At 47.3% G+C, this 27,109-nt stretch overlaps 1 protein-coding gene across 6 annotated transcripts in view; it reads left to right on the top strand.

The window, feature by feature from the left end:
* Positions 1-27,109, top strand: part of Palm2akap2 (PALM2 and AKAP2 fusion) — a 454,171-nt gene that overhangs the window by 326,657 nt on the left and 100,405 nt on the right. For 5 of the 6 annotated variants that reach the window (XM_013124459.3, XM_013124460.3, XM_013124458.3 and 2 more), the window contains one exon: positions 2,795-2,877. In XM_013124459.3, coding sequence (XP_012979913.1) covers positions 2,795-2,877 — 83 coding nt within the window. Of the gene's footprint in view, positions 1-2,794; positions 2,878-24,161; positions 24,304-27,109 lie in introns of those variants that run through there. The other variant, XM_040737977.1, reaches the window with a different exon arrangement.

The raw sequence follows: 27,109 nt of genomic DNA, 5'->3' as shown, positions 1-27,109 counted from the left end.
CTAATAATAGCAGCATGTGTGTCTGGAATGTCTTAACATTCCACGTCAGAGTCATTTGTGCAATACATCGTAGATCTTTGCGGGATGGGAAGTCATCTCTGGAACTTGACATGCAAGCAGATGCTGGAAGTCACTACCAACATGCTGGAGCTGAAGGGTTCACAGATAAACATTCCAAGTCCCCCTCCCCATCTCCTCCCCCACCCCACCCCCTCTCCCCAACCCCGTGCCCCAGTGGTGTTTTTGTATGTTTACACGCTGTTGAAAATGGAAGTGGAATGCTCAGATGGATAAGTATCGTCCCTCAAACACTGTCAGTTGTCTTGCATCTTGGAGTCCTCGTGGCGACAGGGTTCCCTTCGCTCCATTGTCCAAATAAATTTAGCCTGTAATCCTAACGTGCGTGGGGCGTGGCTAGGAACCTTCCCTGACCCTGTTGCCACGTGGTCTTCCTAGGAACCCACACGCCAGGGGCGTGGCTATGTTTGCGCAACTGCTCTTCTCTCCATCCTGACTCCTGAATGTGGGCCTCGTTCGTGTTTTCACCAGACAGCCCCATACAAGAGAGCAGTGAAGAGCGGGTCACCGACGCAGCTCTGAGAGTAGGAGGCAAATACATCATGAGAACGTAACGTCGATTCGCGGGCATCGGTTTTTCTCAAAAAGCCCTTTTTAGTGTCTCCACTTCTTGCCCCAACTTCTTTCAAGCTCATTCCTTCTTCTAGCCATACTTCTTCCTTTCTTTATTTGCCCCTGTGATATGGGACCCACCTTTTTGTTACTGTGTGTGTGTGTGTGTGTGTGTGTGTGTGTGTGTGTGTGTGTGCTTATCCTCAGTATTTTGACCAGTGACTGTGCAAGAAAAAAGCTTTTATGGGCATAGATACAAATATGTAGAAGGCAATTTTTAACGGGGGTAACCTGCCCACTTAGCAAAACAATAGAGTCCATGACCCTCCCTAGCCAGGAGCTTTTGACCAGATTCACAATGCCAGATGTGAATTCCTTCTCGTGAAGCCTCAGATCCAATCAGGAAGCCGTTGGTTGCCCTCCCAACAGTCCTTACCGCTACTGCAGCAGCGGGGACCCACTTTTTTAATACCTGAAAGATCCACGAAGTTGCCGGGCATTGGTGGCGCACGCCTTTAATCCCAGCACTCGGGAGGCAGCACTAGGGAGGCAGAGGCAGGCGGATCTCTGTGAGTTCGAGGCCAGCCTGGTCTACAAAGTGAGTTCCAGGACAGCCTCCAAAGCCACAGAGAAACCCTGTCTCGAAAAACCAAAAAAAAAAAAAAAAAAAAAAAAGATCCACGAAGTTACTTTGGTTTCCAAACACGGTTTTCTACATGAGGGAACTTCACGTCCAGCTTCTAAAAATAGTACTCCTAGGCCTGGGAAGACAACTCAGCAATTAAAGAATACTTGTTGCTCTTACAGAAGACTTGGATTCAGATCCCCTGGACCCACGTGGTGGTTCACTATCGTCTGTGATTTTAAGTCCAGGGGAGCCGACCTGGCTCTTCAGACCTCTGTGGGTGTCAGTGTTTCTATCCTCATACCACTAGTAACATTTTAAGAACTAAAACGCCACATCCGTTCTCTCTCCCTCTTGTTACAGGGAGGGGCAGGAGACGGGGTCACTCTGTGGCCCCCACTGGCCTGGAAACACGCTTTGTGGAACTCGTTATGCATTCCTTTGAAGTAGACCTTGAAGTTGGGACGATCCCCCAACTACTGCCTGTGGGGTGCTAGTATCACGGGCATGCCTCCCCATAGCCACCTTAAGAACAAAACCGTCTCTTGCCGGACATCGACATTTGCAGATAGCCTGACAGCCTTAGTAAGGAACAAGGCTGATCATGGCGGCACAGGCCTGTAACCCCAGCAACGACAGGAGGATCGATGGCCGAGAGTCTAAGGCCAGCTGGGCTACATCAAGAATTCCAGGCTAGTCTGGGTGACATAGCAAGACTGCCTCAAAAACGGTGAAGCTAAAATAAATAAATACGACAGCAAATGATTAGTTATTCCTGGTGTGTATGTGGAAATGAAAATGGGAACTAATCTAGGGTCGTTTGGTTGTTGCTTTGCGGTTTGCTTGTTTTTTAAATATTTGAAGACAGGATCGCAGTAGGTAACCTAGGCTGGCTTTGATCTTGCCGTTAGTCCAGGCTGTCAGGAGACTCATAATCCCCCTGCTTCAGCATCCTTAGTGCTAGGATTACAGATGCCTCCCCCCATGCCGAGCACTGGAGTCACTTCTATTGGGTACTGAACTAGACTTATGTATGTCTGTGCTTGGGGCTCACTCTAAGCCCCAAATGAGGCCTTAGGATGAGGCTTGCACGCCTATGGGAATCACTCTAGTCCCTTCCAGATTCAGGGATTACAAGAAAGTTGAAGCCAGGCTTGGTGGTACAGGCTTATAAATACCAATCCTGGGGAGGGGGGATTGGAAGCAGGGGCCTCAAGACCAGTCTCTCCTACACAGCAAGTTCCAGGAAAGCCTGAGCTACCCAAGACCGTGTCTCAAACAATAACAAAAAGGGCTTGGACAGAACTCCTAAGTTGGAAATTAAGTAGAAACAAAGGATGAGCTGACAGACGGCACCTTGGGAAGAAAGCTTTGTCAGTGTCAACCACCAAAGGCAGGTTTGCAGACACACATTAGTTAGCACTCCTGTCCCTTACAGGCCACGTGGCTTTTAGTCTGCAAAAAAATGACAGCTGTGCAGCTTTCCACCAGATCGGACACATCCACTTGGCTCAAATACCCTTTCTCTTTTTTTTCCAGCATCTGGGTGGTCCCGTGTGCTGCTACAGGGGGATGAGTCAACTGCAGATCCTATAGAACCCAACGAAGACATGGCCATCAAGGTAAGACCTCTCTCAGGTGACTTCTCCGAGGTCGTCTGTCCACTAGAGTGAAGCCGTTGGCAGGCTTCCCCTGCCCCGCTGGCCTTCTCTGCTGAGGCAGAGAGACGCAGGGTTTCCTGAAGTCTGGGAGCAGATGAGGAAGCTTTCTAAGATCTTACCGCATTTGGTGTTGATTGTGTCCGAATGTGAGTGTGCACGGATAGGCCTGTGGTACATCAGGACACAAGCGTGGAGGTCGGAGGGCAACTGTGTTCCGAGGATTGAATTTAAATGCCAGGTTTGGCTGAAAGCATCTTCACACGCTGAGCCATCTCGCCGGCCCTAGGAAAGGTTTTTGAAAGCCAGAATCTGTGTCTTGGTTTCCAGCGGGCCTGCTGTAGGTAGGGTGATCGTGAACATCTAAGAATAGGCTGAGTTCAAACAGTAGCCTCCATGGGGTCAGAGCAGCAGACGTGAGTGTATTCTGAGCTTGGAGAAGTCCAGGCCCCGCTGTGCCTTGTGGAGAAAGGTCATGGAGGCACAGGGCAGCTTTGGTTCAGACTCAAGATTTCCAGTGATGTCAGCAGGAAGGCAGCACACGGCCCACTCAGGCGGGAACAGTGATGGCCCAGAGGTTTACGGAGTGAGTCATCTGGGAGCTGACAAAATCAGCACCGATCAGATGAAATGCACGAAACGCGTGATCATCGGACAGATTAAGAGCTCCTTAATGGACATTAGCAGTGGCTCCACCATACTGGAATGGAAGAGGCCTCCTCGATTCTGCTGTGTTTTCGTCAGCAAAGCCTGGATGTGAGGGGGGCTTTTTCCTGTCCTTCCTTGGATGACTTGAATTCTTAGTATGTGCCGTTTCTGAAATGCTCTCTTCCTTCTGCTTTGTGTTGTTGGTTTGAGGCAGAGAAAAGTGGTAGGAGGGGAAGGGGAGGGACTGGACAGAAGGAATGGGGAGAGATTTGGTCAGCACACTTTATATGCATTGAATGAAAAGATTATTTCTATTTTGGTATTATGATGTATGTATGTATGCATGCATGCATGTATGTATGTATGCATGCATGTGTGTATGTATACATGTATGTATCATACTGGGGGCTTGAACCCAAGGCCTTGCTGTTACCAGGCAAGCACTCTATCAACTTAGCCCCAGTCTGAAATTTTGTATTTAAAACACTTTCTAAATACATCAGTTTAGATAGGAGTATCATAGGAAACTATTTGATAGCTTAAGATTGCTCAGTGTGGTGGATTGAACTGTGAGTCGTAAAACACTGCATCTTGCTGGGCAGTGGTGGCAAATGCCTTTAGCCCCAGCACTTGGGAGGCAGAGACAACGTGACCTACAGTGTGAGTTCCAGGACAGTCAGGGATACAGAGAAACTGTCTAAAAAACAAACTAACTAACTAAACATCTCTTGGGGACTATATTTGAGAAGAAAAGGGGGACAAGAGAGGGTGATAAATGGATGAATATGGTCCAGGTATGCCAGAATGAAGCCTATTATTTTGAACAATGAATGTATAGTATTAAAAAAATTCAGGGCCGGGCGTTGGTGGCACACACCTTTGATCCCAGCACTCGGGAGGCAGAGACAGGCGGATCTCTGTGAGTTCCAGGGCAACCTGGTCTACCAAGCGAGTTCCAGGGCAGCTTCCAAAACAATACAGAGAAACCCTGTCTCAAAAAAACAAAAATAAATAAATAAATACATAAAATTTTAAAAAATAAAATTCAGGGGGCTGGAGAGACGGCTCTTTAGTTAAGATCACACACTGCTCTTCCAGAGGACCAGAGTTTGATTCCAAGCACTCAGATGAGGTGGCACGCTATAGCCTATAACTCCAGATCCAGGAAAAACTGACACCTCTGACCTCCTCCGGCATCTGTACATACATGTGCATACATATACACACGTGTGCACAGCCATGCACAGACCCAAACACATAGGCGAGTAAAAATATTAATTTAAAGATCAGCTGGGTATGGAGGCACACACCTTTAATCCCAACACTCTGGAGACAAAGATCTCTGTAAATTTCAGGCCAGCTGGGGCTACACACACACACACACACACACACACACACACACACACACACACACACAGAGAGAGAGAGAGAGAGAGAGAGAGAGAGAGAGAGAGAGAGAGAGAGATCGTACCTGGTGATCCTTCCTTCCTGTAGCGCTAGCACTCAGTAAACTAAGGCAAAAAGCTGATGAGTTAAAGAACAGGTTGGCTGAGCTGTAGAGCAAGAACTGGTTCCAAAACACAAAACCAAACAAAAGCATCCCAACTGTGGGAGGGGATGTGCATAGAGGGCAGAAACTAGAAAGGGACCCAGCACTGCGGGAGGAGGGCGTGGGGATAATAAAACCAGCCTGACACGGAAGTGGAGGAAAGAGGAGTGGGGTAGAGGGGTATGTACACCGGGGTGACTGTAGGGTGCAGCCTTCCCGCCAGCCTGGTTCCAGAGCCACATCAGTCCCAAATGAACGCACAGGACGCCATATTAATTATGAAGCTGTTGGTGGTTTGCTTGTTTCTTACTGGCTAGCTCTGACTTAAGTATTTAACCCATAATTGCTAATCTAAGTCTTTCTCTTACTGGAGAAAAGGGTCCAGACCTCTTACTCCTGTGGCGGCTACATGATGTCTGCCTGTGTCTCTCTTTCCCAGAATCCCCCTCAACTCCTAGTCCCACCTATCTTGCTTCCCCATTGGCCAACAGTGCTTTATTGACACATACACAGGACTTCCCCCATCAGATGAAGGCCAAGGAGATGAGAGGAAGTGGGGGAAAATGAACCAAAACTAAACATAAAGATTCCCTAAGGAAACCTGCTACTTTGTTAGCTAAGTAAAATAAAATAAAGGCCATTGCCCCCCCCCCTGCCTTAAGAAACATCTGTCCTAACTTCAGGCACCTGTGAATGCTATCTTAACTCGGAGAAAGCATCTTTGTAGGTATAATTAAGAATCTTGAAATGAAGCTGGGCATTGGTGGCACATGCCTTTAATCCCAGCACTTGGGAAGCAGAGGCAGGTGGATCTCTGTGAGTTTGAGGCCGGGCCTGGTCTGCAGAACAAGTTCCAGGACAGCCTCCAAAGCCAAAGCTACAGAGAAACCCTGCCTCGAAAAACCAGAAAAAAAAAAAAGAATCTTGAGATGAGATCACTCCACTTTTACCAGATGGTGCTAAAGCCAATGCACGTGTCTTTCTAAGAGATAAAAGAAAGAAAAAAAAAAAGCAGGCATGTGTGCAGGCCATATGAAGAGACAGAGACTGAAATATGAGTTCTGCAGCTCCAAGCTAAAACCAAATGGGGAGGCTAAGCGTAGCCAGCTCAGTCAGTGGCAGCACATGTGTAAGTTCAATCCCTAGCGTGCGAAAAAGACTAAATTCCAAACTGATGACTCTCCAAAACTCAGAAGATGCTAAAACGAGCTTCCTCAAAGCCTGGTGAGGACTGCAGCAATGGCGATGGCGATTTCAGACGGTGGGGACTCCAGAGACACGAGAAAATGAATTTCTGTGGTTTTAAAGAACTCTGTGGCAATCTGTCATAGCTACCCTAGGACACTAATACACTAAGGTTCTACCGTGTTGTCAGGCATGGTGGTGGAGTCAGGCAGATCTCTGTTAGTTCGGGGATAGCCTAGTCTATGTAGTGAGTTCCAGGCCAGCCAAAGCTATATAGGGAGACCCTGTGTTTCTACCCAGAACAGTATTCACGCTCGTGGACTACCCATGCCACAGAGGCTGGAAACCAGTGCTGTGCAGATCTGTCGAGGCTTCTCCCTTTTCTGTGTTCACCCTTTATGAGTTGTTTTCGCCTGTTCTTGTTTCAGGAGAAAATGCTGACTTTATTTCAGCTGTGTCTTCACCATTCACCACGAGAAAAGGGCAGTCAAACTTCAGAGAGCTTTGAGTTGTCTTTTTCTGACTGAATGAATGAATGAGAGAATGAGTTAATGAGTGACTGGTATGGATTATAGTTTGCTAAAGCTTTGCCTGGCGGTGGGAATCCCCATTGCAACAGAAACAGGAACTTTCCAGGCTGCTACTTTTTTGTTGTTGTTACATTTTTTTTTTTAATTGGAAACAAGTTTGCTTCAGGTTTCAATCCCAGCTCCCTCCCCTCCTCCCCCACAACTTCACCAGCCCTCCACCCAATCCCCATTCCATTCCCCAGGGAGAATGAGGCCCTCTGTGGGGGGATCTCCAGAATCTGTCATTTCATCCAGGGCAGTGCCTAGGCCCTCCCCCATGTGTCCAGGCTGAGAGAGCATCCCTCATTGTGGGATGGGCACCCAAAGTCCATTTGTATGCCAGGGATAAATACTGATCTACTGCCCAGGACCCCATAAGAGGCCTCCTCACTGACACCCACATTCAGGGGGTCTGTATCAATCCCATGCTGGCCTCTTAGCCATCAGTCTGGGGTCCATAAGCTCCCCCTAGTTCAGGTCAGCTGTTTCTGTGGGTTTCATCAGCCCAGTCTTGACCCCTTTGCTCATCACTCCTCCCTCCCTGTCACTGGGTTCCAGGAGTTCAGTTCAGTGTTTGTCTGTGGTAGTCTGCTTTTGCTTCCGTCTGCCACTGGATGAAGGCGCTAGGATGGCATATAAGGTAATCGTCAAACTCATTATCAGGGAAGGACATTTAAGGCAGCCTCTCCACTATTGCTTAGTTTGCCAGTTGCTGTCATCCTTATTGATCTCTGGAGATCTCACTAGGACCAGATCTCTCTTCAAACCTACAATGACTCCCTCTATTTTGCTATCTCTCATCCTGCTCTCCTCTATTCTTCCCCTGACACAACCTTCCTGCTCCCCATGACCTCCTTTCTCCTCCTCTTCTCCCCCTCACTTTTTCCCAGCTCCCTTTCCCCTTTCCCCCATGTTCTCAATGTGCTCAAGAGATCCTGCCTCATTTCCCTTCTCTGGGGTACCATGCATATCAGGCTGCTACTTTTAAAATTCAGGTTTCAGAAGATCTGAATTTTAAAATGAGTGCTTTTTTTTTTTTCTGGTAAAGTACTAGGGATTGAACCCAACTTGGCACATACTAGACAAGTGCTTTACCACTAAGCCATAATCCCAGATCCTTAAAAAAAACGAAAAAGGAAAAGAAAAAACAGAGAGAGAAAGAGACAGACTTGAACTTGCCACTTTGTGGTAAGTTTGCACTTCCAAGTAGGTTTGTACCACTGGACCTAACCGATGGAGACAGAGTTCAGGGACTTGACTGTCCCATAATTCCTTGGTTATTTCTTTGTTTTTGTAGTCCTGGGCATTGAACCCAAGACTTCAAACATGTTAGAACATTCTAGACAATCTACCACTGAGCTCTATCGTTTTGGATCAAGGTCACACTACTGTTGTTCCTGCTGTGCTGGGACTCACTCTGTAGTCCAAGCAGGCCTGGAACTTGCCATCCTCCTGCCTTCACCTGTTAAGCAACCATGATCGAAGGCCTGCAAGCCAGACGTGATTGAGAAGCTCCCTCTGTACTGTGAGGGAGGCTCAAACTTCACTCTGACTCCTGGTCGAGTCCAGCCGTGTCTTCTATGACACTCTGCGTCTGTCCCTGTCCTCTCTATCTAGTCTTTAGCTAGAGTCACTTTTCAGTCCAGTGATTCCCTCTGTCTGAAGCCTTCCCAGCCTCCTCACTCCTTAGAACAGACCAAACTCAGGGGCAGGTGCCTGGTTTTTTTTTTTTTTTTTTTAAAGCTCCGTGGCTCTGCTTTCTTTGGCATTGCATGCACTAAAATTGGAATGAGGCAAAGATTAATATGCCCCCCTGCCAAAGAATGACACACAAATTGGTGGTGTTCCTACTTAAAAAAACAAAAAAACAAAACAATTTGGCTTTTACTCACAATTTCCTAGCTAGCTCCTCCTCTCCACCCCCCTCCTGGCTCATTCTTCCAGTCTAGCACTCAGATGTTCCCTTCTCCACATCTCTATCAGAATTAGATGCAATATGATTTTTTTAAGGAGGGGAAGTAGAGACCTTGCCTAGCATGTGTGAGTCCTAGGTTCAGTCCCTTTGTGGCGATACAGGAGGCAGGAGGACTGAGGCTGAGGCAGGAAGATTATTGACAGTTTAAGAACAGTGTGGCTACATGGCAATTTCAGAAGTCTAAGCTGCTTCATAGGTCTGTGTTTCAAAAATACAAGAAGCCAATGTTTATACTCAGGAGGGAAAAGCAGGTGGGTCTGCCTCTGTGAGTTCCAGGCCAGGCGGCTTCTACACAGCGAGTTCGGGGCCAGCCACGGCCACACAGTACGATTTCTTGTAGCATACGGTTTGTTTTCATTTTTCAACTTTTAGAGGCTCTGAGATTTCAGTTCCTTAAAAAAAAAAAAAAACAATTTCCTCCCTTCCTTTGTCCCTTCTCCCTTCCTTCCTTCCTTCCTTCCTTCCTTCCTTCCTTCCTTCCTTCCTTCCTTCCTTTTTTTAAAATAAGCCAGGTGGTCAGACATTGGTGGCACACGCCTTTAATCCCAGCACTCAGGAGGCAGAGGCAGAGGCAGGTGGATCTCTGTGAGTTCCAGACCAGCCTGGTCTACACGAGCTAGTTCCAGGACAGCCTCTAAAGTCACAGAGAAACCCTGTCTCGAAAAACCAAAACCAAACAAACAAAAAAGCCAGTCAGTGATGGTGCAGGCCTTTAATCCCAGCACTAGGGAGGCAGAGTCAGGCGGATCTCTGTGAGTTCGAGGCCAGCCTGGTCTACAGAGTAAGTTGCAGTAAGTCAGGAATACACAGAGAAACTCTTGTCTTGAAAACCAAACTAACAAAAAATAAGAAGGCACTGCATAGCCCAGGCTCACTTCAAGCTTTCTATGTAGCTAAGGGCAACCTTGAATTCTAATTTTCCTATTTCAGCCTCTACCTCTGCCACCACACCCAGTTGGTTCCCTTTAGCTTAAAAAAAAATACAACTTTTAGAGGCATATACTTTTTTTTTTCCTTTTGGTTTCTCAAGACAGGGTTTCTCTGTGGCTTTGGAGGCTGTCCTGGAACTAGGTTTCTTTCTTTCTTTCTTTTTTTTTTTGGTTTTGAGGCATATACTTTTTATACCATAAAGGTCATCCAAGTGTTTGATTTAATAGTTTTTAGCAAGTGCATCATTATAAGCAAAACAACAAAACAAAACAAAAAACAAAAACAAAAAAAGAGTACTCTACAACTCAACTACAACATCCAATCCCACCAGCTTTAAAATATCTTCACAGCTCCAGCGAGACCCTGCCTGCCACGGCCTCTCCCCACGGCAGCTTCAGGCTCTGGAGTCTTACAAGGTCATCTTTTGCGGCTGCCTTCGCATGATTTGGCGGGGCATCTATACATGAGGGGAGCCGCAGGCAGCATCCTTTCCATGCCTATTATTCCTATTCCTATTATCGCTGAATAACATTTGGCTGATGAGTGTGCCAGTATGCTGCTGTTTTGGGGGGTTGTCTGGGGCTCCAGGGGAGCAACCCAGGGCCTGGCACAGGCTAGGCAAGAGTGTGTTCCCCCGCTGTGAGCGACACTCCCAGCCCTGTTTAGGTATGGTTCTGTACTTCCGCAAGTTGCTGGACTTGGGAAGGTGCTCCTGCTTGCTGTCAGTAATGCTCCTAAACACAAACTCCCAGAGAGGTAGCTGGAGGGAGGAGACGATATTTAACCGTTTCAGGAAACGTGCTACAGAGTTATATAGGCTGCACAATTTTAATCTGTTTGAATGAGCATCATTTAATCTAGTCATCCAGGCTAATTGTGAAAAACCTGGATTAAAAAAAATCAGAGAAGAAGAGTCCAAGAAGGCAAGAATGGTCCCAAAAGTTTGACTCTGCCAGCAACACATGTGTTAAAAAGATCTTCCGTTTTCCCAGGGAAATCACAACATAGCTTGCAGACACCAAATGGGCTCTCACTTTCTGAACCCATGTGGACAAGAGATCACACAGCTTTCTACAAGCTAACTCTGGAAGGCCTATAGGCAGAGTAACCAGGCTACTGGGAACTTCCATCTGGAGACAGCCAGGCTGTACATGCATGGGTGCTCTGTGATGACAGGTACCTTGAAGATGCCAGAACTCTTCCGAGGAAGGAATTAGGTGTTCCTGGAAACAATTCAGTCTTAGAAGATGTGACTAGCAGTGTGGCCTCTTGTGTGAAAACAGTAAAATCCGGAAAAAATCCGGACAGCGAACAAGCTAGAAGGTCTTGGATTGTTTTTAGTGAAGTGTGGCAGCTTTGTGGGGTTACTCTCATCTGGTCCATAATGCAATGTTGCTTCTCTATATTTTTCTAGTAATGAGAGAGAGAGAGAGAGAGAGAGAGAGAGAGAGAGAGAGAGAGAGAGAGAGAGAGAGAGAGAGAGAGAGAGGAGAGAGAGGGAGGGAGGGAGGGATGAGAAGAGAGGGAGGGAGGGGAGAGAGAGGGAAAGAGAGAGAGGGAGAGAGAAAGAGAGGGAGGAGAGAGAGTACATTTAGCATTGCTTCTCAAAATTGGTTTTGAGATAAGGTTGCTCACTGGCCCAGGAACTCACCAAGTAGGCTAGGCTGGCTGCCCTGTGAGTCCCAGGGGCCCTTCCTACCTCCCTAGCATTGAGAGTAAAAGCACACGCCGCCACGCCTGGCTTGTTAGCTTGGCATCCGCGGGTCAAACTCCCATCTTCAAGCTTGCAAGCACTTTGCCGACCAAGCTATTTCTCTGTCGCCTAGTTACTTATCATGAAAAGAAAGAAAGAAAAAACCCTATGCTGACCTCCTCAACTCTGGGATGTAATTTGTTATTATAAGCCTACTTGGGTCAGGTAGGAAGGAGCAACTTTCCAGGCCTCCTGCTAGAGCCTGTCCTTTTAAAACCCTGCCCAGGGAAGAAGTTCAGTCTGGCTGGGAGAGAACTGGTCAGTGCCGGTTTGGGAAGACTGCTTCAAAGCCGCTTCCGGCCCCTCCTTTCTGTTAGCAGCTTGTATCCCACCCTCAAAGCCACTCCTGATCTCTTAGAAACCTGATCATAAAATACTCCATTTTCTATCAATAGTGACACATCTCCAGTCCTGGACAACAGCGAGTGGCTTCCTCAATGCCCGCACGGTGGGTTCTTGTCCTATGCATATTAAGACTTAATCCCAGCACTCAGGAGGCAGAGACAGGTGGATCTCTGAGTTCAAGGCCAGCCTGGTCTACAAGAGCTGGTTCCAGGAGAGCCTCCAAAGCCACAGAGAAACCCTGTCCCAAAAAAACAAAACAAAACAAAAAACAAAACTAGTTGGGCAGTGGTGGTGCACACCTTTAATCCCAGCACTTGGGAGGCAGAGGCAGGTGGATCTCTGTGAGTTCAAGGCCAGCCTGGTCTACAGAGCGAGTTCCAGGACAGCTAGGGCTGTTACACAGAGAAACCCTGTCTCAAAAAAACAAACAAACAAAAAACATAAAAATAAAAATGATTAAAAAATAAAATAAAAAAGACTGAAAACCAAGTGTTTTTGAAGACGAGCATGAGCATGGTGATTCCTCTTAGAAAAGAAGTCTTGTATTCCCGTTATACCCGCAGTAGTTCTGCTTTGCATAAGCCTCAATCAAGACTGGCAGCCTGCAGGCATGCTAGAGGCTGTGGGTGGAATGGCCCAGAAGGACACATTTCCAAGTCAAGGAAGGTTCTGGGTGGACATGCAAAGAGGACGCTTCTCTCCGTGTGAAACGTGTCACTGAGAGAGATGCTGTCCCCTGAGATGGTAGATGTCCTGTTACAAAAGCAGGGAAAGCATTTCAACTCTTCCTGTGGTGACTAGAGGTCACAGGTTACAGCTTTCTTTGGCTTTGACTATAAAAAGCCACTCTGGAGAAGAGCCTTTTGTTGCCCATGGTGCAGGAGAGTCATTCGCCCTTTGTTCTCAGTGATGACGGCATCGAGGGGCATTGTTTTGTCTTGGGGGCCCAGGACAAAAAGACGCATCTGGGACCCGAAGTCTGTCTACGCTGTCCGCTCACAAAGAGGGTGCTCTAAATTTGTTCCCTGGCCAAAGGACATTTTCACCATGCCTTCCTTTTTTTAGGTCTCTGAGTCGGTCTATTTAAGGGAATGGACTGGCCTTGGGGGTTGGCTGTGGCGGGGAGGAGGCAGGTAGGGCTCTGATGGCACTGTTTTCACAGTACATCCTCTCTGAGAGTAACGCTCTTAAGTTTTCTCAAAACATGTATTTTCAGTGGGGTACAGCGGTGCACACCTTTAGCCCTGACACTTGGAAGACAGGGGCAGGAGGATCTCTGTGAGTTCAAGGGCACCCTGGTCTACATAGCAAGTTCCAGGCCAGCCAGGGCTGCATGTCAAGATCCTGTCTCAAAAAAACAAAACAAAGCAAAACAAAACAAAACAAAAAACCCAAGTCCAAACACACTCGTTTGTTTTTGTTTTTCGAGACAGGGTTTCTCTGTAGCTTTGGAGGCTGTCCTAGAACTCACTCTGTAGACCAGGCTGGTCTCGAACTCACAGAGATCCGCCTGCTCCTGCCTCCCAAGTACTGGGATTAAAGGCATGTGCCACCACTGCCCGGCCCCAAACGTAACTTGTTTTTGGGTGTGACTGCATCAGCCTGTGGTGCACCCCCTTAGTCCTAGCACTCGGGAGGCAGAGGCAGGTGGATCTCTGTGAGCCTGAGGCCAGCCTGGTCTACGTAGGGACTTTATAAGCTGAGCTATTGGCCATGGATGGCTGCTAGAGAAGGGATATTCATTTTTCTTAAGGATTGTGGTCTCCTGTAGGCTGTCCAGACTCCAGGGTATGGCCTCACACATCCACATGATGCAGTTAGTGCTAAATGAGTCAGGAAATTGTTTTTTAAAAAAAGTTATGGACCAGGAAAGCCTCCAAAACAATACAGAGAAACTTTGCCTCGAAAAACCAAAAAAAAAAAAGTTATGGAATTGGGGCAACGAGGTGTTGGGGGAGCTAAAGTGGGGGGATGGGGTATAGATATGATCAAGATACATATGTGATAATTTCAAAGAGTAAGTTTAAACTATTATATTTAAAAATAATACAAAGATCAAAACAAAACAAACAAAAAAACCCAGTCACAAAAAAAAAAAAAAACCCAGTCACAAATGGATCCCAGCACTTGGGAAGTGGAAGGAGGAGGATACAGAGTCTGAGGCTGAGGGGCTGGAGAGATGGCTCTGTGGTTAAAAGCACAGGCTGCTCTCCCAGAAGACCTGGGTTTGGTTCCTAGTACCCACACGGCAGCTCACAAGTACCTATAATTCCATTCCAGGGCATTCATTTGCCTCTGTGGACACTGCATGCAAACACCCGTTCACATGAGACAAAAATAGATACATCTTAAAAAAAAAAAAGAAAAAACACCAAAAATGGAAGGCATATGAAAGGATTTGTCTTAAACTCCATCGACATGGTAGCTATTATCCCTGTGTGCTGCCTCTTATTGTCAAGTAAAATGAGTTTCCAGTAAGTAAAGTCACAGCACCTCAGCTACATGCAGATGAGGGTCGTGCAGAACAAATCGAAGACCCCAGGTACCTTCCGTGCCATTTCATGTTCTGTGTTCTCTCCATAACAGTAGCAACAGGGTGGGATTGTTTGTTCTGAGCTAAGAATGGTACCAAACACTTACATGCACCATCTCCTTTATTTTATTTTTCAAGACGGGGTTTCCCTGCATAGCTTTGGAGCCTGTTTTGGAACTCACTCTGTAGACCAGGCTGGCCTTGAACTCACAGAGATCCGCCTGTCTCTGCCTTCTGAATGCTTGCTTGGACTTAAAGGCATGCACCACCACTGCCCGGCTTTTTTTTTCAGTCTCCTTTATTTTGTTATTATTTCCTGCTCTGTCTGTCCCATGTGTTCCTCAAAACAATGCTGCAAAAGAAAACTCTTCCTGATCCCTTTCCCCGTGCTCAGGGTGGGTGAAGTTAGCTCACATACCAAAGACCCAGAAGCTAGGTTTTGAACCAGATAAAAAGATACTTGGTAGCCAAAAGTGATGACTCATGGCTGACCCTAGCACCGATAAGGGCTGTGGCAGGAGGATTGTCAGGAGTTTGAGGTCAGCCTTGGCTACATAGTGAATTCCAGGCCAGCCTGGGCTACAAAGTGAGACCCTGTATCAAAAAATAAAAAATTGATACTTTGTAACTTCTGTATTTGAATAGAACAGTAAATGCAATTTTTTGTTTTGTTTTTCAAGACAGGGTTTGTTTCTCTGTGGCTTTGGAAGCTGTCCTGGAACCTGCTCTTATAGACTAGGCTGGCCTCGAACTCACAGAGATCTGCCTGCCTCTGGCTCCCGAGTGCTGGGATTAAAGGTGTGTGACATCACTGCCCAGCATGTAAATGCAATTTATTTATTTGTTTGTTTGTTTGTTTTGGAACCAGGAAGGCTCTAGGGATCCACAGGAATAATTTACCCAGATAAAATATTGGAAACCTGGGGCCAGAGGCTGAGCTCACTGGCAGAACATGTTCAAGGCTTAGATTCAACCTCAAGCACCAAGTCCCTGTTCTCCTAAAATACCCCGGCAGACCCAATTTATTTGAATTTTGGAGATGATAATTCTTAACAATAATTTCTTTCTTTATTTATTTATTTATTTTTTTTTTGGTTTTTTGAGACAGGGTTTCTCTGTAGCTTTGGGGGCTGTCCTGGAACTCACTTTGTAGACCAGGCTGGCCTTGAACTCACAGAGATCTGCCTGCCTCTGCCTCCCGAGTGCTGTGATTCAAGGCGTGCGCCACCAACGCCCGGCAAGCAATAATTTCTTAATAGTAAGCATGTCCCAAAAACTGCATAAAGCATGCTTCATATTTACCCTAAGAAATTGCCTGTTGTTGACTTAACGTTCAAGTTCACCTAATGGTCTGTGCTTTTATTTGCTGAGTCTAGAAATCACAGGAGGATACTGGAAACATGGTGGTCACTGTGCTTTGATATTTATTTATTTGTGGGTTTGGATGGTTTTTTTATTTAAAGTCTGATAACTGTGAAAATAAAAACTACAGTTTAGCTCAGACATCTGTTCCTTGATATTTTATTGTTTTTTTTTTAGATGAAATCTTGCTATGTAGCCCAGGCTAGCCTCAAACTTGTGGGCCGTGCTCCTGTCTCAATCTCTCAAGTACTGGGGCCACAGCCATGAGGTACCATGCCTGGCTTCGGTTTGATGATCTTAGGTGGCCTTGTTTCAGAATCTAGAATCAGCCAGCACCTCTGTAAGATGTAAGCAGTGCCACCTTTGGCTGAACAGATGGTTTTCCAGTCTGAAAGGAGATTTTTAAAAAAGGACAGAAACAAATGGCAAAAGCAGATTGGTTGTCTCGGGGCTGCTGCTTTTGTAGAGGAGGGGTGGGAGACAGAGCCATGGAAGTGATGGGTTCACTGCAGATCAACTTCAGGTTCCTTTGTAAGGACCAAAGGATGAAAGAGCAGAAGCATTGAAGCAGAAACCCTTTGTGACGCTCTGCTTGGAAAACTCGGCTGTTTCTCACTGGCCTGGTTTCTTAAAGGCTTGGATAACCACTTACTTCTTTCAGTTTGATGACAAGTAAAACTTCCGTGTGGATGATTCCATTTTGATTTTACTCTGGTGTCCTAGTTAGGGTTTATGGTGCTGTGATAAAACACCATGACCGAAAGCAAGTTGGGGAGGGAAGGGTTCATTTGTTTCACACTTCCATGTTAGTCCCTAATCGAAGGATGTTAGGAAAGGAACTCAACCAGGGCAGGAACACGGAGGGCGCTGCTCACTGGCTTGCTCAGTCTGCTTTCTTATGGAACCCAGGACCGCTAGCCCAGGGATGGTACCACCCAAACCGAGCTTGGTCCTCCCCCATCAATTACTAATTAAGAAAATGCCTTACAGTCAGATCTTTTTTGTTTTGTTTTGTTTTGTTTTTGTTTTGTTTTGTTTTTTTCGAGACAGGGTTTCTCTGTAGCTTTGGAGGCTGTCCTGGAACTCGCTCTGTAGACCAGGCTGGCCTCGAACTCACAGAGATCCGCCTTCCTCTGCCTCCCAAGTGCTGGGATTAAAGGCGTGTGCCACCAACGCCCGGTTTACAGTCAGATCTTATGGAGGCTTTTTCTCAGTTGAGGTTCCCTCTTTTCAGATAACTCTAGATTGTGTCAAACTGATATAAAAGTAGCCAGCACAGTTTGATCTGTTGAGGTCCAGTGAGAAAATCTACTCCCAAACTAATGGACTCCAGTCATTATTATTTAAGACATGTATTTTATGCAACTTTAAACCAGGCAGAGGTGTAGTTTCAGTATGCACACTAAGCTGGTAATTATCGAGTGTGATGGCCCGTACCTGTAACGCCTGCCCTGAAAGTCTGAAGTTAGTCTAAGCCACATCAGTGAGGGCCTGATGACAAATTAGTGACAAATGCCTCTCTATATAAATGTTTTCCTTAGGAATAACAGCTCTCAACTGGATCCAGTTTCTCCACAAAGTAAAATCATAGGAAGCTCTGCCTGGAACCCATGAGCTCCCATACTGTCCACCCCTTTGAGACATGGTCTCACACAGCCCTGGCTGGCCTTGAACTTGTCATGCAACTGAGTATGACCTGGAATTTCTGATCATCCTGCTTCTACCTTGAAAACACTAGAATTACAAGTGTGTGCCACCATGCCAGACCTGTGTGTGTGTGTGTGTGTGTGTGTGTGTGTGTGTGTGTGTGTGTGTTTCTCTCAGTTGGTGACAGGGGTTGAACAGAGGATCTGTGCTGGCCAGGCAAGTGTTTTCCCACTAACAACACTCTCAGCTTCTTTTAAATTTCCAGACAGGGTCACTCTGTTTCCCAGTCTGGCCTTGAGTTCACTTTGAGAGCCTGAGCCAGGCTTGAATTTTTTTATCCTCTTGCTCCAGCCTCCTAAGTAGCTGGAATTGCAGGTCAAGCCATCATTCCAGTTTTTGAAATGCTGACAAAATATTTTTAATTCCATTTATTTATTTATTGAGTGTGTGTAGTTAGGTGTCAGTGGATGTACACGTGCCCATGGGCATGGAGGTCAGAGGACAACTTTGTGCCTTCAATTCTCTCCTGCTATGTGGGTTCCAGGGGTCAAACTCAGGTCATCAGGTTTGGTGGTAAGTGCCTTTACCCACCAAGCCATCGTGCCAGCTCCTGATGGAATATTTCTGTATTTGTACAAACTTTGTTACTTGCTAAGATGCCCTTTTTCTCATACTGGGCATACTGGGCATCTATAGAACTCAGAAGGCAGAGGCAAAGAAAATCTTCTGTGAGTTCAAAGCCTACCTCACTCCATTATATATCAAGACACTGAATTAAAAAATAAGAGAAAGAAAGAAAGAGAAAGAAAGGAAGAAAGGAAGAAGGAAAGAAAGAAAGGAAGGAAACTTCTCAGTGAGTGATTACCTCCTAAAATAGATGGCATTGGTGGGATATTTCTAGTAAACCTTCTGAAACATTCACAGATATTTCCTCAATACATCAATGTATTTCCTCCAAGTACATTTTGAGCGTTCCTGCAATGGGAGTGTCTGTTGACAGGAAGGCCCTAGAAGCAGTCTCTTGGTATTATCTGCGTCTTCTGTGTAAACGGGGAGTTGCGGCAGTGGGGTGGGGGGTGGGGGGGTGGGGGACAAGCTTATTATCTTGACAATGATTTGCTCCAGCTGGTTTGGAAACAACGCTCATGGGTAAGATCCAAAGCCGGTGGCTTCCAGCAGAAAGAAGCAAGTCAAGCCAAACTGAACGCTCAGACAGCAGCCACAGAAACCACTGGCCTGAAGGGGTGGAAAGGTGTTGGAACTGGAGCCTACTCAGGCAGCAAACTAGGCCTGTGTATACAGCTCCCGCGCGCCTGCCTGTTATCACTCCAAATGATCAGAAAAGATCCCGAAAGTCTGAGTAGAATTCACATGCCCCGTGTTTTTGAAATAGTTAGACAGCACAAAGGCCTCACTCTCCAGCCCAAGCCCCAGAAACAACTGCTGGATTCCTATTTTACAGTCTGGCAGGAATGCCAGCTCAACAATAAGTGGCGATTATTTCAGCTGGATCCCGTTTCTCTACAAGGGAAGAAAATCGTAGAAAACTCTGATCCCTATGATCTGTAAACTCTGAAGGATGTTTACGTGGGCAGCTAGGGCTTCTGCCTCCCCTGCTCCTCAGTCTCCAGTGCTTTCCCCAAGCTCACGTCTGCTGTGGTAAAAACCTGTGGCCAAGCATGCATGAGGCCAGGAATGTGGCTCAGTAGCAGAACACTAGCCTGGTACACAAGGACCCCACCTGGAACAAAACAAAACACAATTTGCCGTGACGATCGGGACATCCGTGTAAATTATTTGCGTTCTGTTCCGTTTCTCAGTGTCTCTTGTAGCCCAAGCTGACCCTGAGCTCACTAGGTAGCCAAAGCTGGACTTGGACTCCTGATCTCACTGATTCAGACATGCACCACCATACCCATCTTTAGTAATGTATGGAAGGCTTGGAAAGCTGGCACAGCAGTTAGAGGCATCTTTGGATCTTGCAAAGGTTGTGTTCCTAGCAACCATACAGACAGAGGCTCACAACGAGTTCTAGGGGGTCCAGTGCCTTCCTCTGGCCTCTGTGGGTACCAGGCATACACATACACACGGGCAAAACACTCTTACATAAAGAGGTCTTTTAAAAACTAAGAGTCGGGGCTGGAAAGAAGGTTAAACGGTCTAGAGCACTGGCTGCTGCTCTTCTAGAGGACCCAGGTTCAATTCCCAGCACCTACACGGCAGCTCACAACTATTTATAACTCCAGTGTCTGGGAATCAAGCACCCTCACACAGGTATACATGCAGGCAAAACACCAGTGCACATAAAATAAATAAATATTTTTTAAATTAAAAATAAAGGGGGAAAAAAGCCAGTAGAAGTAGAGGCAAGAGAATCTCTGTGAATTTGAGGCTAAGTTGGCCTAAAACACAAGATCTGTGCTAGCCATGGCTACACAGTGAACTTCTGTTTCAAAATACAAAAAAAAAGAAAAAGAAAGAAAGAAAGAAAGAAAAGAAAAGAAAAGAAAAGAAAAGAAAAGAAAAAAGAGAAAGCATACACTCAGACAAGATGATTGGTTCACTGGCTAAAAGTCTTCCAAGCACTCTCTGTCTCTGTCTCTGTCTCTGTCTCTGTCTCTGTCTCTGTCTCTGTCTCTGTCTCTGTCTCTGTCTCTGTCTCTGTCTCTGTCTCTGTCTCTCTCTCTCACTTCTGCTACCTGACTGAATACTGGGGACAACAAACAGTCAAATCATGCACTACCACACCCAGGCAGCTGGAGCAGTTATGTTTCAGGGAAGGATATAATTGCTCGGCATAAATTCTCAGAAAATTCTGACAAGGGAGGATTTGGAGGGACAGAGAGGCTGAATAGCTTTCCCAAATTCACACAGGGAGGGAGCAAGACTTAAACACAGCTCTGTACTCCTGGTATTTTTTTTTAATTTATTTACTTATTTTTTAACTGGCATTCTGCTGGATTGTGAAATAAGAACAGCTTTAGTGCCCTGGAATTGTTAATCTTAGCTCTAGCTGTCACATCACTAACATTCTGATTTGCCCTCAGTCATACAAAAGGAGGAAAAAACAAAAAACAAAAAGCCCAGGCCTGGCACAGGATCCAGGAGTGAGCAGCAGCGTGTGAGCATCATGCTGTCCCTCCTGTGCGGGTTTTATCTCAGCCTGCCTATGAATTACTTAGTAGCCAGGAGCCAGGGCGGCAGCAGTGGACAGGGCTCTAAGAAGATGGGGTTAAGATGAAAACTCACGTTGTGTTGCGTATGTCCCCACTTAGTTCATTATACGTTATTGTGGTTTCTTCCTTCTGTAAAAGTTTTGTTTGAGCGCCCTGTTCTGTGTTGTTTTATGGCCTCCAACCCCTTGCTTCAGCCTTCTGCCAGCTGGGATGAGAAACCTGCATGTCCCCATCTGTCAATCAACTGTAGTTTCTTCTTTTTCTTTTCAGCTTTTAAAGGTTAGGTGTGTGTGTGTGTGTATGTGTGTGTGTGTGTGTGTGTGTGTGTGTGCGCGCGTGCGCGCGCGCCTGCGTGCCATGAATACAATACACATGTGGAGGTCAGAGGATAGCTTGTGGGAGTCAGTTCTCTCCTTTGACTTTGTGGGTCCCTACGGTCAAATTCTAGTAGTCTTTATTTATTGTTCTATATGTTTCCAGCACGAATACTGTGGTTTCTAAAGTGTTTTTGTGTTGACCATGGTCCCAATCTGACAAGGCTTAAAAAAGGCTTGCTTTTTTTTTTTTTTTTTTTTTTTTTTTGGTTTTTCAAGACAGGGTTTCTCTGTATTGTTTTGGAGGCTGTCCTGGAATTGGCTCTGTATACAAAAATGCTTTCTTAATAGTTTACGATGGGGGTATTTTGTCTGCTTGTGTGTATGTGCACACGTCTGCTGAGGACAAACGAGGGTGTCAGGTCCTCTGGACCCTGAAGTTGTGGGTGTCTGCGGCCTGATGTGGACCTGAGGACTATATCCAGGTCGTCTACAAGAGCAACAGGTGCTCTTAACAACTAAACCAGTCACATTTAAAAAAATGTTTTTTGTTTTTGTTTTTTGGGTTTTTTTTTTTTTTTTGGTTTTTCGAGACAGGGTTTCTTCTGTGGCTTTGGAGGCTGTCCTGGAACTAGCTCTTGTAGACCAGGCTGGCCTCGAACTCACAGAGATCCGCCTGCCTCTGCTTCCCGAGTGCTGGGATTAAAGGCGTGTGCACCACCAACGCCCAGCTGGGGAGATGGTTCTTCCAGTAAGGCGCACCATGCAAGCAACGTGAGGACCTAAGTTTGATTTCCAGAACCCACAAACCAAAGCCAGGCATGGTGGCACATGCTTGTAGTCCCAGTACTGGGGAGCAATGGGACAGGAAGGTCCCTGGCATCCTCTGGCCAGCCAGGATAGCCTACTTGGTGAGTTCCAGGATAATGACAGACTGTGTCTCAGCATAACAAAGTGGATGGCACCTGGGGAATGACATATAGGATTGACCTCTGGCTTCTGTATACACACACACACACACACACACACACACACACACACACCACCACCACCACCACCAAAAAGAAGGTTAAACATGGCACCTTCTTCAATATTTTGAAAGTAACAAAAAATCTTCCAATATAATATCCGTATGCATTGAACAAGTTTTGTCCTAGCAATGTTACCAGTGTTTGTCTATACAATGGCCTAAACTTTCAAGTCAATTTTTTTCTTTCTTTCTTGAGACAGGGTTTCTTTGGGCTGCCCGCTCTGGCTCCTGAGTGCTGGGATTGAAGGTGTGTGCCACCCTGGCCCAGCCAATCTTAACTTTAAGTAGAACATTGATATTGCTTTGGAAAACAATTTAACATTTACTCATTCTAATGATGAGGCAGATTACGTTAGCAACGTTTTTTTTTTTTTTTTTTTTTTGCATTACACGAGAAGAGGGTCTGTGTAGAGTGTCACCTTTGCTGTGACCCCGGAGGCCTTCCTTGTCCAGTCTGTGGTCCATAAAGGCAGCCACTTGTGATACCCAAGCACATCCATTCTCCCGAGACACTGATGTGTTCAAAAATAGCTCCGGATGTAGGGCACCCACATATCTTTTTTTTTTCTTTCCTTTTCCAGACGAGGTCTCACACTGTAGCTCAAGAACTCACCAGATTCTAGCCCAGGCTAGCCTGGAACTCTCCAGGTTGGTGTCAAAATGATAGCGGGTCCTTTTCTGCCTTTGCCTCTCAAGGGCTGAGGCTACAGGCCAGGGAGGGAGGGAGGAAAGAGGAGGGAAAGGGAAGAAGGGAGGAAGGTAGTCAAGTCCATGCTAGCCCATAAAGACATGAAAAGCCAGTCGTGAAAGGCAGGTCTGGTGGCCTCTTCAGACCAGCCAGGACTATGGAGAGGCAAAAGACCCCAACCAAACAAACAGACCAAAACTGATCACAAACAAACAGACCAAAACTGATCACTAGACGATCTCTAACCGCTAAGGAAAAAGAAACCTGTTGAGGACCAGTGACGTTCCCTTGCAAGATTTACCGGGTTCCCTGCGCTCGGTGTAGGGGCGAGGATCAGGCAAGAGAAAACCCTTCTTGGAGGAGGCCTGGCTCCCAGGTCCTGCAGTGAAGGCAGTTTTCGGGGGAACTTCCCGGCAGCAGCTCGAGTCTTTGTATTGGAAATCTGGGACCTCCGGAGGTTAGGGAAGTGAAATCAGGCCGGAGCAGTGACTTTACAGACTGTGTTTGTCATTCAAATTTGACTTTCAGAAGCTGAGTGGGGGATGGAGTGACTGGGGAGAACTGGGAAAGCCCCAGGGAATCACTTGCTTGGCTGTGGATCACTGGGGAAAGTTGCCCTAGCGAAGAGTTGAGAATGATTCCTTTCTGCGCCTTTTCCTCTGCAGACAACCTTCCCTAAAGCCGAGTCAGACACACAGTAGCTTGATTTTTGAAAATTGCTATTTTCCGTGCGGGATATTTATGGGTACACTGGCGTCCACTCTAAGTACTTCTAGACAGGTCGGTTCTCAAAGGGTCATTAACATTATTAAAATATTCATGTAGGGGGAGGGGCGGCGGACTGAACTTTCACGACTTCTTTGCAACGAGGGGTGGCCACCTGCCTAATGGAGCCCAGCGGGGCGTACCAGCTGCCCCCTACCCACCCCCAGGCTTTAACAGGCACCACGAAGCTGAAGCTCCCGACGGCCGCACAGACGCTGCAGCCTGAAGGATGGGCGAACCAAGGCTCTTCCAGAATCTCTGCGGCATCTCAGCCTCTGGACCACATTAAATCCTAACTATAACCAAGATACACTCCGCAGCCAACCCCCGTGCGGTGGTGGCTCTTACCCAGGGGCCATGGCTTTCTCCCCCTGAGGTAGGAGCTCAGCATCCAGGCTCTGTGAGTTCGCACAGGCATTCACACGCTTACATACACACACACACACACACACACACACACACACACACAACATACAACAACGCCCTCCCAGGCACACCGACCCCAGGCACCAACACTCTCCATACATACGGCGCCCCTCCCCCACCCCGGTTAGGAAATAGGTTCTCTCGCCCCTTCTCCATCCCTTCAGTTTCCTCGTTCATTCATGCAGGCACGGAGGCATGCATTCATTCATTCAGTCATTTCTGGAGACTTAGGTTCTGTCCCATCTACCAAGAGGAGATGTGGGTGGATGGGGGAGGAGCAGTGAAAAAGGAGGGGCGGACCACCGGCTTGGAATGGGGCGGGCCCGGTTGGGTGGGCGGGGCTCCCGGGTCCCAGGCTCGCCCAGGAGCTCCAGCACCCGGCAGATGCGCTGGCCCCTGCTTGGGGTTGTGGCGCGTCTTCCCCGGGACACCGGCCGCCGCCGCGCCACGCTGGAGCGGAGCCAGAGGACTGCGCCCTCGGAGCCGACACCAGAGGTGGGTGTCCAAGTTGGGGCACGGCGGTTCGGAACTCTGGGGTTAGAGTGCTCTCCGGCCTGGGGGAAGGGTGGCTAGTGAGGGGCTCAAGAGTCCGCCAAGTCTGCGCCTAGTAGTGGATCGCGTGTGTGTGGTCAGGCTGGAAGTCCCTGCGTCTTTGAATTTCTTAGATTTGGGGGGCAGAGCCGGGCTTCGGACTGCTTTATTCAATATTTGCATATGCTTTTAAGAAAGAAAAACCAGCCCCGCCTTCGGCCGAGCTACACAGGGAAAACGGTGAAATCAAGTGTGGCTGGCTGTGCACCAGAGCCGGGGAGGATGGAGTCGCCGAAGTCAGCCAGCCAAAAAGGGTTCAAGTCCTGCCTGCTGGGGTGGAGGTGCTGGCGGCATCTTTGGAAGTTCAGAGCTCTGCAGGGAAACTGAGGCCTAGGGTATTCTGGTGCCTGGTCAGATGGAGGAGTTTTGAATTGGAGTCCCGAGTACTGAATTTAGCTGATGGAGGGAGCAACGGTCCAGGGCCACAGGGCAGTTGGGGTTCAAGCTGAGCAGGTTCGTCTGTCCTGAGGCTCGGCCTTCAGGGGTTCAGATCAGCCGGAGTGCGAGTGTCTAGGAACACTTTGAGGGAAATGCTCGCAGAAGAAAGCGCCACGGGTAAAGTCTGTGGAGGCGGCACACCGGCACGGGTAAGAAAGAGCAGGGAGACTGTGGCAGCCCGGGAGATTCTAGAGAAAGACGGTGGGTTAAAAAGGACTGTGAAAGGGGGCCCGTGAGAACGGGAAACCCGCACTCAGATCAGAGGCGCAGGTGGCCGGATGAGAGCGGGTGGCAAGGGTCGGAGCAGCCAGTGATGAGCCAAACCAGCTGGGCCAGCAGCCGGGGTGCCGAGAGCCCTGCAACACAGATGCAGCGCGAGACACCAGCCCTAGGACCCACCATCCCAAGCCACATAAAGGGGGGTGTCTGTGAAAGAGATGACAATGGGTTCTCTCCCCAGACCCGGTAGTGATTTGTCCCCAAGGCTGATCACTTTGACAAATCAGCACCTTTCCCTGGGTCAGTTCCAAGCCCAGTGGCGACAATCCAGCAGCTTAACTACTGGCATTTGTCTTTGAAAATGGATTTTATCTGCCTACACGTCCACACAGCTGGCATATTATATCTTTGAATCTATGAACAAGTTTTGCTTCTCCCTGGAAGCTCCTTTTGTCTCAGTGCGTGTTCACAGGCGCCTGGAGGGTGAGGAGGGCGGGGAGGTCCACGCGCACCTGCCATGTACATCCCTGGGGACTGGCTTGTCTTTGTTCGGATGAGTTCACCTAAGCGGCCCGCTTGTCTCTCTGGCAGCATCTCCACTTTAACCAAACGCCCTCTCTTCCAGTCTGGCACCATTTCCAGTTTTGGCCGACTACATTTTATAGTATTATGGGAAGAACTTGTTTTATGGTTTTATGACATAGACATGCACGTTGAGATCAACTGTCTACTGCTTGATCTCGCCTTTGTTTTCAACCCTTCTCTTTTTCTCTCTTTCTTTTTTAAAAGATAATCCACTCCCTTGGATAGGGGGACCTCAAGAGTCATGTGGACACCCCCCCCCCCACTCATCTCCAGTTAGTTTGACTGAGGCAACACAATTAGCTCTGAGCCAGGAACATCAAAAGTAACCCCACCTAGGTCTCCGTCTCCGTCCGGTCAGGATGCCCCATGGAGTTCTGCTTGGTTTCTTTCTGGGATGCTGAGGCACAATCATGGACGTCTTGGCTGGACTTTGAGTTAGGGCAAACATTTTGAAATCCCCATTATCTCATAGCTCTGGCATGACAGTTGGCGTTGCTTGCTGCCTGCAGAGTGCGGCGTAGTGTGGTCAGAATTCATTTAACTTTCATAAGTTGTGTGTTCTGACCCGGGGTAGCCGGAGGATCTCCGGTGACTAAGGTGAAGCAGGCTGTCTTAACTTACTGATCAAACGAGGGGAACATGACCCCGCTGGTTGCTCTATTTCTCAAAACATTCAATATTTTATTATAGGGCTAACCCACTGTAACAGTAACTTTCTAGTTACTGTTGACGTTGCCCTCATCGATTCAGGGGACCCTTGTAGGGCACGTGGCTCAGGCCTATAAGCTCAGCAGAAGCAGAAGCAGGAAGATTGCCAAAGGACTTTGAGTGCCAGGTCAGCCTGACCTACACAATGGACCTGTCTTAAAGGGTGGGGGCATGCCTTTAATGCCAGCCCTCAGATGTAGGTAGACATCTATGAGTCTAAGGCCAGCCTGGTCACCAGGTCAGCCAGGGTGACACAGCAAGACCCTGTCTCAAAAACAAAAAAAAAGTAACTAACCACAGATTTTTAAATGAAAATTACTGTGCTCTTAAAATACCCGTGGCCCAGATTTCTACCACAGTTGTTATTGGTGACCTCTGCTCACTAGGGTAATGAGAAGTTTAGATAAAGATGAAGTTATGAAATCGAATTTGGATGGAGGTTGTGTTGAGAGATTTTTAATAGTTGGAACAGGAGCACTGGTGAAAATTAACTCCTCAAGATCAAAGGTTTGATGTCTGGTTCACGCTTGCATTTTCGAGTATTCCAGTGCTGGTGGAACTGATGCCCCGACTCTCAGAATGGCTGAGAAGCACAGTCACCTGTGTGCTCAGATGACTGGATAGAGTCTGTGCCTGCCACTGGTAGTTTGAAAACATTGCTTAACGTATGTCTGAAGTTGAACAATTTTAGTTAAGTTTTGATAGCAAATGGTTTGTTTTGTTTATGCTTACTTACAAACTCAACGCCCAGAGGCAGGCT

This window comes from Mesocricetus auratus, unplaced genomic scaffold (assembly GCF_017639785.1).
Source record: "Mesocricetus auratus isolate SY011 unplaced genomic scaffold, BCM_Maur_2.0 Super-Scaffold_6730, whole genome shotgun sequence".
Classification (NCBI taxonomy): domain Eukaryota; kingdom Metazoa; phylum Chordata; class Mammalia; order Rodentia; family Cricetidae; genus Mesocricetus; species Mesocricetus auratus.
The sequence above is the reverse complement of the archived record's forward strand: the minus strand, read 5'-3'. Positions and strand labels throughout refer to the sequence as shown.